The sequence below is a fragment of the Mustela lutreola genome, chromosome 7 (assembly GCF_030435805.1).
Source record: "Mustela lutreola isolate mMusLut2 chromosome 7, mMusLut2.pri, whole genome shotgun sequence".
Classification (NCBI taxonomy): domain Eukaryota; kingdom Metazoa; phylum Chordata; class Mammalia; order Carnivora; family Mustelidae; genus Mustela; species Mustela lutreola.
Genome location: NC_081296.1, coordinates 25065718 through 25080539, shown reverse-complemented (window position 1 = coordinate 25080539; position 14822 = coordinate 25065718). Strand labels below are relative to the sequence as shown.

The following is a 14822-nucleotide window of genomic DNA, read 5'->3' as shown; positions in this document are numbered from 1 at the left end:
CAGAAGGCAGGCCTAGGCCAAACAGAGAGCACCCTGAAGCATTACACGTGGCCAAGGGGACAAGGGAGGAGGAAGTTCCTTCTTCTGTTAACGTTTCCAAGCTGATACATAACGTGCTAGGAAAAAAGTACACCCCAAACCTCCTAATTCTGCCACGGTAACAGGAGTGAGTAAAAAGACGGTACTCTTCGAGAACTAAAGAGAAGCTTCTCCAAAATATTTAGTTCTGTTGTTTTAAAATGTTATGTGAAAACATAAAGAGCTAAAACTGGCCAAGACATCCTTAAAGAACAAAGAGAGGAGACCTGACGCCCTCCCCCCACCTCCGTCCTCCAGAAATCAAATCTTATCACTGAGTGATATTAATTACGATAGCTATCATAGGGACTCAGGGTTCCACCAACAGACACTAGACTCAGTGGAACCACACGCACACGAAAACTTTATAACTGAGCTGGAATGACATAGCAATGGGGACAGAAGGGATGATTTAGGCTACCTTTACAGGGAAAAAATATGAAATTGTACCTGACCATCTCATACCATACACCAAAACCAATTCTATACATCCATCCAATTCATCTGTCCAATACGTCTACCTAATTCTGGACAAATTAAGGACCTAAACGCCACACAACTTTTGAGAAGAAAACATAGGCAAATAATGATCTTTGGGTATGACAAGATATAAAAAAGCACAAACCAGGGCACCTGGGTGGCTCAGTTGGTTAAGCAAATGCCTTCGGCTCAGGTCACAATCCTGGAGTCCAGGGATCGAGTCCCACATCGGGTTCCCTGCTCAGCAGCAAGTCTGCTTCTCCTTCTGACCCTCCCCCCACCTCATGCTCTTTCTCATAAATAAACTCTTTAAAAAAAAAAAAAAAAAAGCACCAACTGTAAGGAGAAAGAAAAATAAAATTCACCTACGTTAAAATGAAGACTTCTGCCCAACAACATATAAACATGACCTCAGAAATGTGAAAAAGCTAAAGACTGAGAGAGAATTAGTGCAATGTAGATCTAACAAAGAGTATGTGAACAATTCCTACAAATCAGTAAGAAAAGTACCAGAAAAGGAGCCCAGTCTTGCAACGTTTTGTTCCTCAAATGTCATTCCTGGGGGCGAAAAAGAAAGAGAGAGGCCAGCAAATGACACAGAGAAAGGGCAAACCATCTGGTGACACATTCCTGACAAAGGCCAGGAACAGGCACTATCCCACCTGGTCAGTAAGGATGGAGCCATTCTAACCTTCTTCGGAGAACAATTCGTCAAAAATGAATGAAAAAAAATATACTTCACATCCCTTTGATTTGGCCATTGCAGTTCTGGAATTATCCAAGAGATAAACTCTTTCACATATGTTAAAAAAAGAAAAAATGAGTCAAAGACATTCTCTGTAATAGATTCTAGTAGCAGAAAAATAAAAAATCAGAATGTTCAACAATGGAGGATAAGTTTAAAGAAAATTACATCCATGCAACGGAATCTGAACATGTTAATACAGGACAAGGAGCTATCACTTAGCTAAACTGCTCTGTGAAAAAAATCAAGATGCAGCACAGACTATTAACAAAAAAGGAACAGGCTAGAAGGTGGAGGATGGATAATTACGTACACCTGTGATCTCTGCAGGGCCGCCGCAGAAACCAGGAAGACTGACTGCCCCTGGGAAGGAGACTAAGGGACGGGCTCTAAAGGCATTTTTCCCTCACCGAACAGTCCAAAATACCTTTCATTCGGTTTTTAACCACATATATGGACATACCATGTTCTCAACAAATGAAATTCCCTGCCACTCTCAAAAAAAAGAGAATGGTTTAAATAAATGATAATATGCCCATACTAATAATACTAACAAAACATTGTATTTAGCAGCTAAAAAACAAACGAACAAAACAACAACAACAACAACAACAACAACAACAAACCCCACAGAGTAAATCTACATGTATTACAAAACAGGCACAGGGTTTTTCGGGGGTAATGAAAATGTTATAAAATAACTTAAGATGATGGAGGGCCAACTCTATAAATATACTAAAAGCCACTGAACTGTATGCACATTTTAAATGGGTGAATTGTAAGGCATAGGAATTCTACCTCAATAAAAGCTACTAAAAAATATATACACACACACGTGTGCACACCCCACCCCCAGCCACACAGAGGGGAGGGTGGGTGAGGAAACTCGGTTCAGTAAACTAAGGCCCCCAGGCCAAATTTGACCCACCAATAGGTTTTATAAAGTTTTATGGGGACACAGCTACACTCCTTCATTTCCAAGCTGTCTATGGCTGCTTTCATGTTATAAGGGCAGAGTTGAGTAATTATGACAGAAACAGCTGGGTTTGCAAAGCCTAAAATATTTACTATCTGGCCTTTTACAGAAAATGTTTGCCAACACCTGATATTAAAAACAAAGACCAAAACAAAACAAAACAAAAAAACCTAAGTTACATAGCTGAGTGAAAAACAACTGTAGGAAAACAGGGTCAGTATGATATCCTTTATGTTCTAAAATCACACGCAACATAACATGACATATTTTCAATGAGTACATGTAATAGTGTCAGGAAACGATCCCCAACTCATATCTATGGTTACTTCTGAAAGGGGACAGGCAGAAAGAATTGGGAGTTGGGGGAAGGGGTCTTTGGCTTTATTTGTAATTTATCTGAAAATTGTTTTATTTAAGGAGACAGTATCACCTGAGTAACTTTTTTTTTTTAAGTTAATTTTTTAAAAGCAAGGCTGGTAGCAGCAGAAAGTAACAGGACTAGGTTGGATTAAGACAGCGAACTCTGATCTTGGTAAGCACTGCCAGAATTTTAAGTGTTCTGATCCTACACCTACCTTTCAGTTTTTTCCCAACCTTTCTCCTGTTCCCTTCCCTTTGGAAGTGAGCTTTCCGAGGTTCATGGTGCAACGAGGTAAGGGCAAGAGGAACAGGAGGGCGAGAGGGCAGTACAAAGGAGGTAGACTGTGAATGGCTGGGCCTTGCCCACAGTCCACTGTTCTAGGGATCTAGTCCCTAGCAGGGGCCCCTGGGATGTGTGAAGACTCAGTCTCGGGCCTAGCAGTGCCCTGTTAGGGCTCCCGCTCACAGCCCTCATATTCCCAGCTTGACATGATTCACAAGGCCCTCACCAGAGCCCTGGGGCTTCTAGAGATTTCTGTACTTCAAGGAGTTTCCAAGTTTGCCTAGTCTTGTAACACAGTACACCTTAAAAATGAAACTAACTGATTGTGTCAGGGGGCAATTCAGGCCCCAGAAGGGCACGTGTGGAACGTGAGTCCCAATAACACTGCTCATGCTATCATTACAAAGATCAAATGGGTACAAATGATAAAAGACATAGAAGTCCATCTCTGGAAAAGAAAGTAAGCAGAAATTCCACTGGGAAAAAAAGTCAACTAGTTTAGGGCAGTTACTACAGTTACTATTAATTATGGAAATTGTGAACTATGGGAATGGACAGTTTTTTGAAGCAAAAGCATAAAATGCCAGAGGTGGTTTCCAACTCTGTGTATTTAAACAAAATGAGACCTCAGCTAACCTGTCTTCTAACCTAGACTATGTACAATTCTGGAAAAGATAAGAGCTCTAAAACAGCAAAAAAAGAAAGCATCCAAAGGTTTTTTTAAAGGAAGTAAATTCAGAAGACAGGATACTACTAAGGCCATGATATTTAATTTAAAGGGACCTCTGGTAGGTCTCTGCACAAGCAATTACCAAATGGGAAACTTGTGTAACTCTCCAATCGTGGGTCCCACAGCCACTTCTGCTTCTGAAACAGCGTAACCAGATAACACGAAGGGTTGCCGGGAAAACCTGACTGCATTTAAACTACAGGGATGGGGGGAAAAAGCACAATGACCAGGCTGCTCTCTCAAACAATCTGATTTTGAAAAGACTCCGCATAATTGCAACGAATCTTCACGAAGAAGAGGATAAGAAGTTGGGTGCTAATGAAAGAGAAGCAGTAAACGTTATTATATACACGGGCACGTATATTTTAAACTAAATAGAATTTAGGTTTCTCCTTGGCAAAAAAGGTTTGCTTCCGGTAAACTCACCTCCATGTTCTAGAAAGACTCGAACACATCTTTCCTTCCCTCGCGCTGCAGAGAAATGAAGCAGGGTCCAGCCATTAGCATCCCGGCCATTGGGAGAATAGCCTTGTTCTAGCATCTTCCGGACTGTGTGAACATCCCCAGCGGCCACTGCAGCCTGGATCTGCAATTCTTCCTGGAGCTCAGGGTTCCTTCGACAGTGGTGGTGTAACATCCTAGCTGAGTCCGCTTTTTACAAAGGATTCATTAGGTCACAGGGAACAGCCTTTGAGGGGAAGCAGAATTCATGAACGTTAGAATACGTGCTCCTCGTGCTGTGTCTGTTAAACAGCACAGGATTTTCCATTGTTAAATTACCTAAATCCTAGTAATGTCAGTCTACCCTACTACAACTAATTAACATGCACCTATTATGACCAAATTTCTGTAAGAATATAAAAGATTTCAAACAAAAAGCCAGGCATAAAGGTCTGGATTGCTGAAACAGGACAGGTCTTCTCTAGTCTTTTGAAAACTCAAAGTAAAGATCCCATGAGCACAGCAGCATTATTTCAGGTAGAATGGAAGATGATGTTGGTCAGCCAGAAAATGGGAGACAACAGAGGAACTGGATTTGTTTGATTTCCCTAAGGCACAGAGTTATAAACCACTCAAGGATTCTATCACAGATCCGTGAGTGAATATGGGGTGTCAAGGGGACAATTCATAGACTAGGACGACTACAGACCTTCAACTATGAGAAGCAGTTAAAAAAAAAAAAAAAAAGTAAAAACTCTAGGTGGGTCCCCTAAAGTATTAACAATATTTTATTTTTAGCCCCAAAGGGTGAAAGGTTTGGGGAGGGAGGGGAAAAGGCAGTGGGTGGGGCAAATGAAAGTAAAATGCAGAGACAACATGTATTTTTTCCTTTTACTTCTTCTTCTCTTTCTGTCCTCCCTACTCCGTTATTTGATGCACGATTAACCATCCCTTTTTTCTGCCAGGTGTCTTTTCCACTTTTCTAATTGCAGGTTTCCAGAAGTTTGCCTCTATAAGAGTGCAGGGTACCAAGATTACACAAAATACTTAAACAGTGTAAGAACTGAAACAAGCTGTTGATTCACCAATGTGAAAAAAAAATCATTTTAAAGAAAAAGGAGTGTACTGAATTTCTGCACTCCCTAATAGGTCACAAAGGAGGTATGCACTCAGACTCAATATAAAATGAGATCTCCTTCCTGTGAAGAAGGAAAGTCCAAATTGAACTGGTGAAAAGTGGTATCTTACACATGTGTGTGCAAAAACTTTTGCAGTACACTTTTAAGCTTTACAGAAGCTTATGGAAGCTTTAACTAACTTGCTGCTAAGAAGCCATTCCATCTAGGCTAATTTTAAGGAATAGATTAGACTCATCTCCTAATTAGTAGGCTTTCATTTCTAAAAATAAAAAGTTATGTGATAAAGTCCTTTAAAGACATTTTGGTCTCCTATGTAGGTTAGACATCTTGGGATAATCTTGTTACCAATAATAATTTATCTTGTAAAATTCCTTGTTATAGATTGTACCAAGGTAAACTTAAGCCTGACCTAGGTCAAATCATCATAGCTTAAGAGTTAAATCAAATACCCTATGTTGTTTTATTCATTGAAAATGGTTATTTTAAACTCTTACATATTACTATTAAGTAACATAAAGGGAGAAATTTCCTGATAATTTGTTTTCTTAATAAACATGATTTCCCCCTTATCTCTTTACTTGATTACTTTTTCAATCAGCACTATAAAATTAAGTCTCTTAGAAATTTTAAAACTGAGAATCCTTTTGGAATAGGTTTCTGCTTATTTTTAGAGTTATAAGAGATGTCAAAGACCATTGGAAGAAATTAATTAAAATTACTACTACTGGGGTGCCTGGGTGGCTCAGTGGGTTAAAGCCTCTGCCTTCGGCTCAGGTCATGATCCCAGCATCCTGGGATCAAGCCCCCCATCGGGCTCTCTGCTCAGCAGGGAGCCTGCTTCCTCCTTTCTCTGCCTACTTGTGATCTCTGTCTGTCAAATAAATAAAACTCTATAAAAAAACTTTTTTTAAAACTACTACTACTATGTGCTCAAAACAAGCAGCTTCAGATTATTATTTTTTTAATGAGACAATTATCTTGGCACTTAAATGAGGTCTATTATGCAAGATCCAATCAGTATCAAAGCAAACCTGGGTTTTCTTTCAGCAAGTGTTGTGTTTATATGTTAGCTGATTTGAAGGAAAAGCAGGGACTGCACAGATGACCGATGACCCTCAGTCACTTACCTTATGGAAGAATGTCCCTTCTCCGGATACGTGGATTGCCTAATAACCATTGTGCACATACAGCATCGTGGGGAGGAGGCTCAGAGTGTGTCCAGCTTGCGGCGTGAATGAGCTTTCTTAACCTAAAGACAAATACCAATTATGGAAGATACATAAAAATAATAAGAATCAGAGCTGCTGCACAATCTACCTTTGGACAAGCTTGAATTTTAGCATTTTATAACAAACTTTCAGAGCAGAGAAAGAACTCAGATAAGTTCTTAGAGAAAAATACCATGGTATCTATGTTAATCTCCAAATTGATGGAGAATATGGTTTATGTTCAGGAATTTTTTTTCCCCCTAAAAGGACAGTTTTTGAAAAAGAATAAAGATAAAAAAAAAAAAAATCCCACATTTGGAATTTGGATACAGACGCAGGTTCTTTTTGTTGTTTGCTCTATTCACAATATATTTTCAGACTTGCTTCATCTCAATTACTTTTTAACGGACACTGTAGGCGCTTGCTCTTTCTAAACAGGACAGAAAAGAAAGCCTGTGTTCATTCAATACAGTAGGTGGCCAGGCCCAAAATGGAATCTATGACAACTAAAAGGAGATTATGTCTTTCAATGCTAGTACTTCATACACCCAAAAAGCATTATGTTAACCATTTTGAAACTGTTATTCCTTTATGCATACATCAAACCAGGTAAAAGATCAACAGCATTTGTCAGCTTCCCCACATGAATTTTGAGAAAATTCTCTCTTAACCTGTAAGAAAAAGGCTCCTTCTCCACGTAAATTAAATCCTAGGTCTGTGAATACCACTAAGGTTAAGAGCACATGCTAAGTGACTTCACACACTACACTAGAATCACCCTAGAAATTACTCACTGGGAAAATGGCCACCCCTTTCCCATCGGGTGGGTGTGCTAAGCCCTGTGTCACTTCAGCAGGAAAGGTCAGGCCACCTGGCAACCTGACATGCTTTTGGGAAGATTGGCAATCACAGTGCTGCTGGGTGCACACCAGAAATTTCAACCCATCCAAATCAGGATAGTCTACTTGGATCCTTTCCTTTCTCCCCACCCTTTTTTCCCTTGTCAAACTTCTTCAAGAAAGGCCAAAGAGTTGGCCAAGATGCACTTGGAAATAATACCTGACTTAAAACTGCGTATCATTTCTAAAAAAAAAAAAAAAAAAAGAATGAGACATGATCAGGACAACCCCTACAAGGCAAGCTGCAAAAAAATGCAGAACTACCCTTGCAGAAATGCCCAATTCCTGGGGGGTAGGGGGAGCGGCACAAGAAAAGAAATACACAAGACGGGCCTGGAGCATCTCACTGTGCCAAAAAGAAATCGATCAAAGAAAAACGGCAGTAATGGGGGTGTGTCACAGGAACACAGGAACCAACAAATAGAGCTCTCGATAGCCAAGATGAACAATTTGAACAAGATAATTCAAATACTACTGGATTCTAACCCAAAGTGTAGAATATCGTTATGCCCATATTGCTATCACTGGTTGAATAAATAAAGGAGGGGACGAGAAACAAAATCTGTGCCTAATTCCAAAGACCTATGTAGATTCTCCCTGCTCAAGGTAGTGCATAACTCCCCTCCCCTTTAGCATGGGCCATGCAGAGCGACTTCCTTCCAATGAGGATAGCACAGAGAGAGAGGCAAAAAGCATTCTGATGGTGAGAAACCTGAAAAACACTGCTTCAGCGCAGTGATCGAGGTTAACAGCAGCAGTGCCAAGTCATGTTCTTAGCATGATATGATGAGAATGACCATTTACCTTGGTGGTCTTTCTCTCCAAAGCCCATAATCTCAGACTAATTGTGAGAAAAACACCAGACAAATTCCAATGGAAGGACATTCTACAAAATACATGACCAGTACTCCTCAAAATGTCAAGGCCATCAAAAGCAAGAAGTCTGAGAAACTTGTCATGGCCAGAAAGAGCTTAAGGAAACAAGATGCCTAAATGTAATGTGATGTCCTGGATGAGATCCTGGAAGAGAAAAAAGGTATTAGGTAAAAGCTAAGGAAATGTGAATATGCTATGGATTTTAATTAAAAATACTGCTCACTGTTGGTTCCTTAACTGTGACAAATGCAGCTATTAATATAAAATGTTAGCGGAAGGGGCGCCTGGGTGGCTCAGTCGTTAAGTGTCTGCCTTTGGCTCAGGTCGTGATCCCAGAATCCTGGGATGGAGCCCTGCATTGGGCTCCCTGCTTGGCGGGAAGCCTGCTTCTCCCTCTCCCACTTCCCCTGCTCGTGTTCTCTCACTGTGTCTCTCTCTGTCAAATAAATAAAATAAGATAAAATAAAAAGATGTTAGTGGAAACAGGGTGTGGAGGAGTTTATGGGAATTCTGTTTTATCTGTGCACGTTTCTCTAGATGTGCAAAACTATGCTAAAATAAAACATCTGTTTAAGATGTGCAAACTGAGGGTCTCCAATGACGAACTTCCAGCATTTTCTACAAATGAACAGGAGATTATTTTCTACATGAGCTATATCTGCATTTCAAAAATCAACACCACTGGATGCATTATTTCCAAGGGTGTTCTTGGTATCCCCTGCCTCCCAAGAGAAGTGGAGATGGCTCTCCATGGTTTCCAGCCTTTAAGAATCCTTGCTCTTACGGTTTCCCATCTATCCATGGCCACTTCCATGAAGGCAGGGGAGTATGTGTGGAGGAGGAGATGCAAGATAGGGGTGGAGAGAATACGAAATGGTATTAATTTATTAATAATATCAAGAAAAGGCTGTGCTAGAAGATGAAGTGACTATTTCTCTCAACAAGAAAGGTGCACATATCACAGTAACTTGTGATAATGCTGTACGGGCTCCTTTAGTCAGACAGGTGAAAGTTCACTGAGAGCCTGAGTTTGGCACACTGTTGGGCCTTGGCCACCGGTGTTACCTCTTGGTAGAACTTTAACAGAAAGTTATCGGGGCACCTGGGTGGCTCAGTTAGTTAAGCGTCTGCCTTCAGCTCAGGTCATGATCCCGGGGTCCTGGGATCGAGCCCCACGACAGGCTCCCTGCCCACTGGGGAGGCTGCATCGCCCTCTCCCTCTGCCCCTCTTCCCATTTGTGCTCACTCTTTAGCTCTTGCTCTCAAATAAATAAAATCTTAAAAAAAAAAAAAAATTCTGCATCCTTAACATAAATCAAATATACCCAGAAATGTTAAGATCACTTTTCTCTTTTCTGACAATGCTAAGTGCTATAAATAATAACTGTAAGTTTAAACCAAAAAAGCACACTTCACATGCATCAGTCTTTCCTGGAAAAAAACAGACACACATACCATGCACACATAATTCCTGTCAGCTTCATCCCTTAAGTTATGAAGGGCAATGACTTATTACCAAATATCCATTATAACAGTCCAAGGCACCAGACAAGTAATAAATTTTATCATGGTGTTTTGCGAGTTTGCACTTAACAATTTAGCTATCCACATGTGAATAAATTTTTTTTAAAAGACTATAGAACTGAAAAAGGAAATACACAATCCAGTGCTAAAGGGGTCTATTAAAAATCACAGAAGTCCAGAGGTGAGGAGATTGGAAAAAAGTCTATTTCCCCTCCAGGGGAAGTTCGAAAATCTGAGAACTCCTGGAAGTCACCTATAAAGCAAAACAATATGGCCATGGAGGCAACCTTCTCAAGAAATATATGTGAATGTGAGTTGTTTTAAAGTAAAGACTCAGAATGACTAAAATTTGGAAGGTGCAATCTTGGAAATTCCATTTCAGGTTTCAGCCCAAAAAGAGAAATAAACATACAAAGAAGGAAGACTTCAGAATTACATCCCCAAATGAGCCATTCCCCAGTGTATATCATTTTGGGGAAAGTGTGTTGGGATTGTTTGGGGAATGTGTGTTGATAACAGGATAGTGCGTTGAATAGCGTGTGTAAATTTCACAAATCCATCTATTTCAACTCTCCATGGTGTCAAAAGAAAATCACACAGGCCTCTGAGCTTTTACACTGTTGACCATACTTGAAACTATAAATTTGGGGATTAGAATGTTACCACTAAATTCCATAAAGATGCCAAGTGAACTGCATTAAGTTGAAACCAAATTTCTTGCTGCACATAATTCAAAGAAGTTTATATTCATAGAACAGAGCGAAGCATAAGATAACCATAAAACAAAATATATTTAAGACCTGTCTGAAACTGTAGACAACTTTCACCAGATCTGCCACATGTCCCCAGTTTCCTTTGGCATACACGATTAGTCACTAATAGCTTTTTGCATATTATTTTCACTAAAAGTCCACACATTTTTGGATTAAGTGATACAAATTAGAACTGTGCTTTCAGATTTCACACCAACTAGAAACAAGATAACAGCTTGCTACTCAAAAAAGGAAATAAGCATTTCTTTGTAGAGCAAACAGAGATACAGGCTGGTATGAAAATAAAATCAGCAACTCCAAGGATAGTGGTTCTGAGGGAAAAAACCCTCCATGGGCTCAGAGGTCCTGGATGGCTGCAGGAACACAAGGTCCAACGTGTGCAACACCACTGAGGTCCATGTTGACCAGAACTATTTGTATGATCAAGAGTCTGGACCCCAAAATAAAGGATAAGTGTTTTTTAGTATCACTCTGCATAGTTAGCATGGTATTTATGCTCTAGAACAAGTAAGGGCATTCCTATTTCCTCCAAGTTGCTGGGCCTCCGGGTGATGCAAGGATGTATTATAATGCATGACTTATCTACAATTCTCATATGACTGTGCCTGCTTCGGCAGCGCATATACAATTCTCCTATGATCCAGAGGAGAAACCAACCACTTTCACGGAATGTGGAAGAGGCAAGAGAGGAAACTGTATAACTCACTTAATCCAGCCTCAACTCAAAGCTTAAATCACTTAAGTATTGTAAAAGAGGAGGTCTTGTCAATATCATCTTAGTAACTCACGGTCTGGCACGATCATCTTAGCAGCCTCACAGTAGTACTGAAGAAGTTTGCAAGAAAGAAGACAATCATTCTCTACTGAGGGAGTGTCTTCAGTTGGGAATGAAATGAAAGGCTATAGGTCAGATATTAGGTATGCTTGTATAAACTTTATCTGACTGAAGACTTTCTAGGAATTGTATGAATTTCTATGTTATCCAAGCTAAATGTGAAGAAAATAGATATTATATGTAGCATAATTTTTTTTTAAAGATTTTATTTACTTGATGGACAGAGATCACAAGTAGAGAGGCAGGCAGAGAGGGGTCAGAGGGAAGCAGGCTCCCCGCCAAGCAGAGGGCCCGATCGATGTGGGGCTCGATCCCAGGACCCTGGGATCATGACCTGAGCTGAAGGCAGAGGCCTTAACCCAGTGAGCCACCCAGGAGCCCCATATATGTAGCATAATATCAAGCAACTGTGAATGGTATCACTTCAGGTATAAAGACAAAAAACTATGGCGCCACAGCAACCTCAAAAGGCATCACTGAAGATCTTTAGTTAAAATCAGTTTTTCTCTCTATGTGACTATAAATCTATATTTGGTTATCAAATAAATCAGGTTCTTTACCTTTGTTTTTTTCCCCTGTAAATACCCATGTTCCTGGCAAGAGAATTAACACAAAGTTAACTAGTGGGCTCAAAAATATAAACTATCTTAACTGTCCATGTTGGCAAATAATTACCCAAATAAAACATTTTAAATGTTCAGCATAACCTAGACCAAACACTTTCAGTCATGCTGGTATCTGGAACTAATGCCAACAGTTTATCTATCTATTATCTATCTATCTATTCCCTAATCCTAGAAAAACTGTTAAAAGCTGAGGCAGAATCAATGAAATATTATTTAAGCAATGAGAATGATCTGGCTGGCAACCAGGAGAAAGCAGTGTCCTTTCTGTACCTTGATGCTTGACTTGCCACAGACCTTTTCTCTTACCATCTCAGGTGATAACATCCCTTGCAAATGAAAACACACTAGAGTTATATCTAAAGTAGAAAAAATGTTTAAGTGAGAAGGCCTGAATAGAAAATACATAATTCACTTTTCCCTTAAAAACAAACTTCATATATGTTAGCAAAAAAATATTCCTAAAGTCATCACTAGGCATCTCTCTGGCAATTTGCATATTTAAATAAAGAAAATTGCCTTTCACTTTATAGACTCCTGTCTAGTTTCTACTGAAATGAAGTGGACTCTATTTCAGGCTGCCCTAAATGTTCATCATGGAAGTCACTGCCAGATACTGATTTTCAGTCTCATTCAGTAGCATACACTCTCCCTTTGGTGTCCAGTTCCAGCTCTCAAGAAAACACAAACCCTCAAAGCACTTAAAAGTATCTTTAGCAATGTCTTCGCAAGTAAAGGAATCAGGAAAGGCATTAATTTATTTTTGTAGAAGGCAGAAAGTCCAGTGGAACAGAGTAAATCAAAAATTTCCTAATGTCTACTATTTTAAGTACTTCTTTGCACCTGAAATTCCCTAAACAATCTGAGATATTAAAATAACTCTGAGATTAATCAGTCACTTTATACCCCTGTTATTGGATGGCAGAGAAGTCATTCACTCCACTAATTTCTGAATTAACTCTTAGATAATTTCCCTGATCATATTCCCTCTTTAGGAATTACATGAATGTCCTAAACTTACCTTTAGTGCATTTTCAGAGGCAGCAACAAAATACAGCAGCAGAAATGAAACCACATGAATGAGATGATTAAATTTCAATCTAACAAATTATCTGTAAGGGTTTTGAAATGAAAAATCTTATCTATTAAGAGTGCAAAAATAAAGCCCTAGATCCTATACACACCAAAACATTCCTCTGTTTGCAAACTCTTGAGTGTCAAATGATTAACCTAATAGTGTATAAAGTTTTCTAAGTTCTAGAAAATCAAAGGTGTAACAAATATTATATTTAAAAGTTTCAAAATCCATCCATATCTGTCACACAGAAACACGAAAAAGCCACAAGAGTTAATTATATTCAAGTGCTTCAGAGGCAAATACTGCTTTCAAACTATCCACGCTATCCAAGAACACAGATTCACTTTTCACTAGAAAAGTCATATTATTTTCCAAAACTCATAAATTTCAAGCCATTACTGTATCTTCTACCAAACCCTTGTCAGTTAGTTAACTCAAATGATTTTTTGACAGAGGTAGAGGAAAGGTGGTAGGAAGACATAAGGGGAAAACAGAAAATTGTGGTTTAATTAAAAAGCAGAGTCATTGAGAATTAACAAGCAATTAACAAGGAATTGAGAATTCCTATGAGAGTAAGATGTGAGGGGGGCTACAAAAAGGTCTCAAAGTCTCAGAGCAGGGTAAATGGTACAGTGTACCAAAAGATAATGCAGAAAACGGAAACAACATACAGAGAGAAAGGGGAAAATACATTTCTGAGATAAAGAAGTTATTAATTAAAATCTTAAGGATCAGGCACGGGCAGTGTTTTGTTTTTGTTGGGAAACTGAATGCCAGGAAAGAGTTACATTTCTAGGTAACTACGCTGAAAATAAAGCAATGCTTAATGAGGTAGGGGCCAGGAATAAACAATGGGGGAGGGGAGGTCTGGCTCATTACCTTTAAAGAGGATGCTGGTCAGAGGCTCTCTGCTGCTTCTCTGGTGGGTGGCTTGACCCCTTCCTGCTCTCTCGTCTCCTCTAGCCGGCTCAGACCTGGAAAGCAAAAACCAGTGAGTGGTGCAGTGACCCAGGGGCGAGAAGGAGGGGGCTTCTGAAGAAGGGGTAGCAGAGGAAGAGTGGTTAAGAGCAGACAGGAAGAAGCAGTGATTCTCCCTCTCAGCCAGCCCCCTTCCCTTCGGGGGAGGTAACTGACTTTACCTGTCTCTTCAGCTGCTGCTTCTCTTCCTCCTTTCAGCCTTCTCCACACTCACCAACTTCTCCATTGAACAAACACTCCAGGCAGGGCCGGACACGGGTGTTCCTGATTCTTCTCGGTGCCTCACGGCCCCAACCCGGCGAGCATCCGGACGGTCGAGCAGAACTGGGGCGACGGTCCTGACCGCCGGGCAGCCTCGGAGCAGGGGTGCAGGGAGGAAGTCCCGGCTCGAGTGGGGGGGCAGCCCGGGTCTGAGAGCTCGGAGCAGGGACTGCCACACTCGGGGCCGAAGGCTCCCAACTACGGGGGCACACGGGAGGTCTCGGGGCAGCGAGGTCCCGGGTCATACAGGGTCCTAAGTGCCAGCCGCGGGGGCTACAGGCAGGGGGCTTTCGGGATGCACTTTGCACTGGGCCACCCCCGCCCCCTCCCTCCAGCACTTTGGGGTCACTGGGATGGGACCAAGCCTTCAGCAGCCAATCAGCGGCCGCATCGGAGCCTGAGCTCGGAGCCGTAAACCAGGTCCGGGGTGGGTGGGGGTGGGGGGGTGGGGGCGACTTGGTTGGTTGGTTGCTTCCTTCTCTCCTCCTTACCCCCGGCAGCCCCCACCCCTTGCCTGCCGTAAAGCCGTCTGCGC

The 14822-nt window shown here is 40.8% G+C and overlaps 1 protein-coding gene across 1 annotated transcript in view; it reads right to left on the bottom strand.

Annotated features, from left to right (window-relative positions):
* Positions 1-14758, bottom strand: part of ASB7 (ankyrin repeat and SOCS box containing 7) — a 48196-nt gene extending 33438 nt beyond the window's left edge. Inside the window, exons 1-4 of the mRNA XM_059180162.1 lie at positions 14188-14758; positions 13928-14022; positions 6360-6481; positions 4079-4340 (exon numbers count right to left, since the gene is read on the bottom strand). Coding sequence (XP_059036145.1) covers positions 4079-4289 — 211 coding nt within the window. The 5' untranslated portion in view covers positions 4290-4340; positions 6360-6481; positions 13928-14022; positions 14188-14758. The remainder of the gene's footprint in view (positions 1-4078; positions 4341-6359; positions 6482-13927; positions 14023-14187) is intronic.
* Positions 14759-14822: the final 64 nt, after the last annotated feature.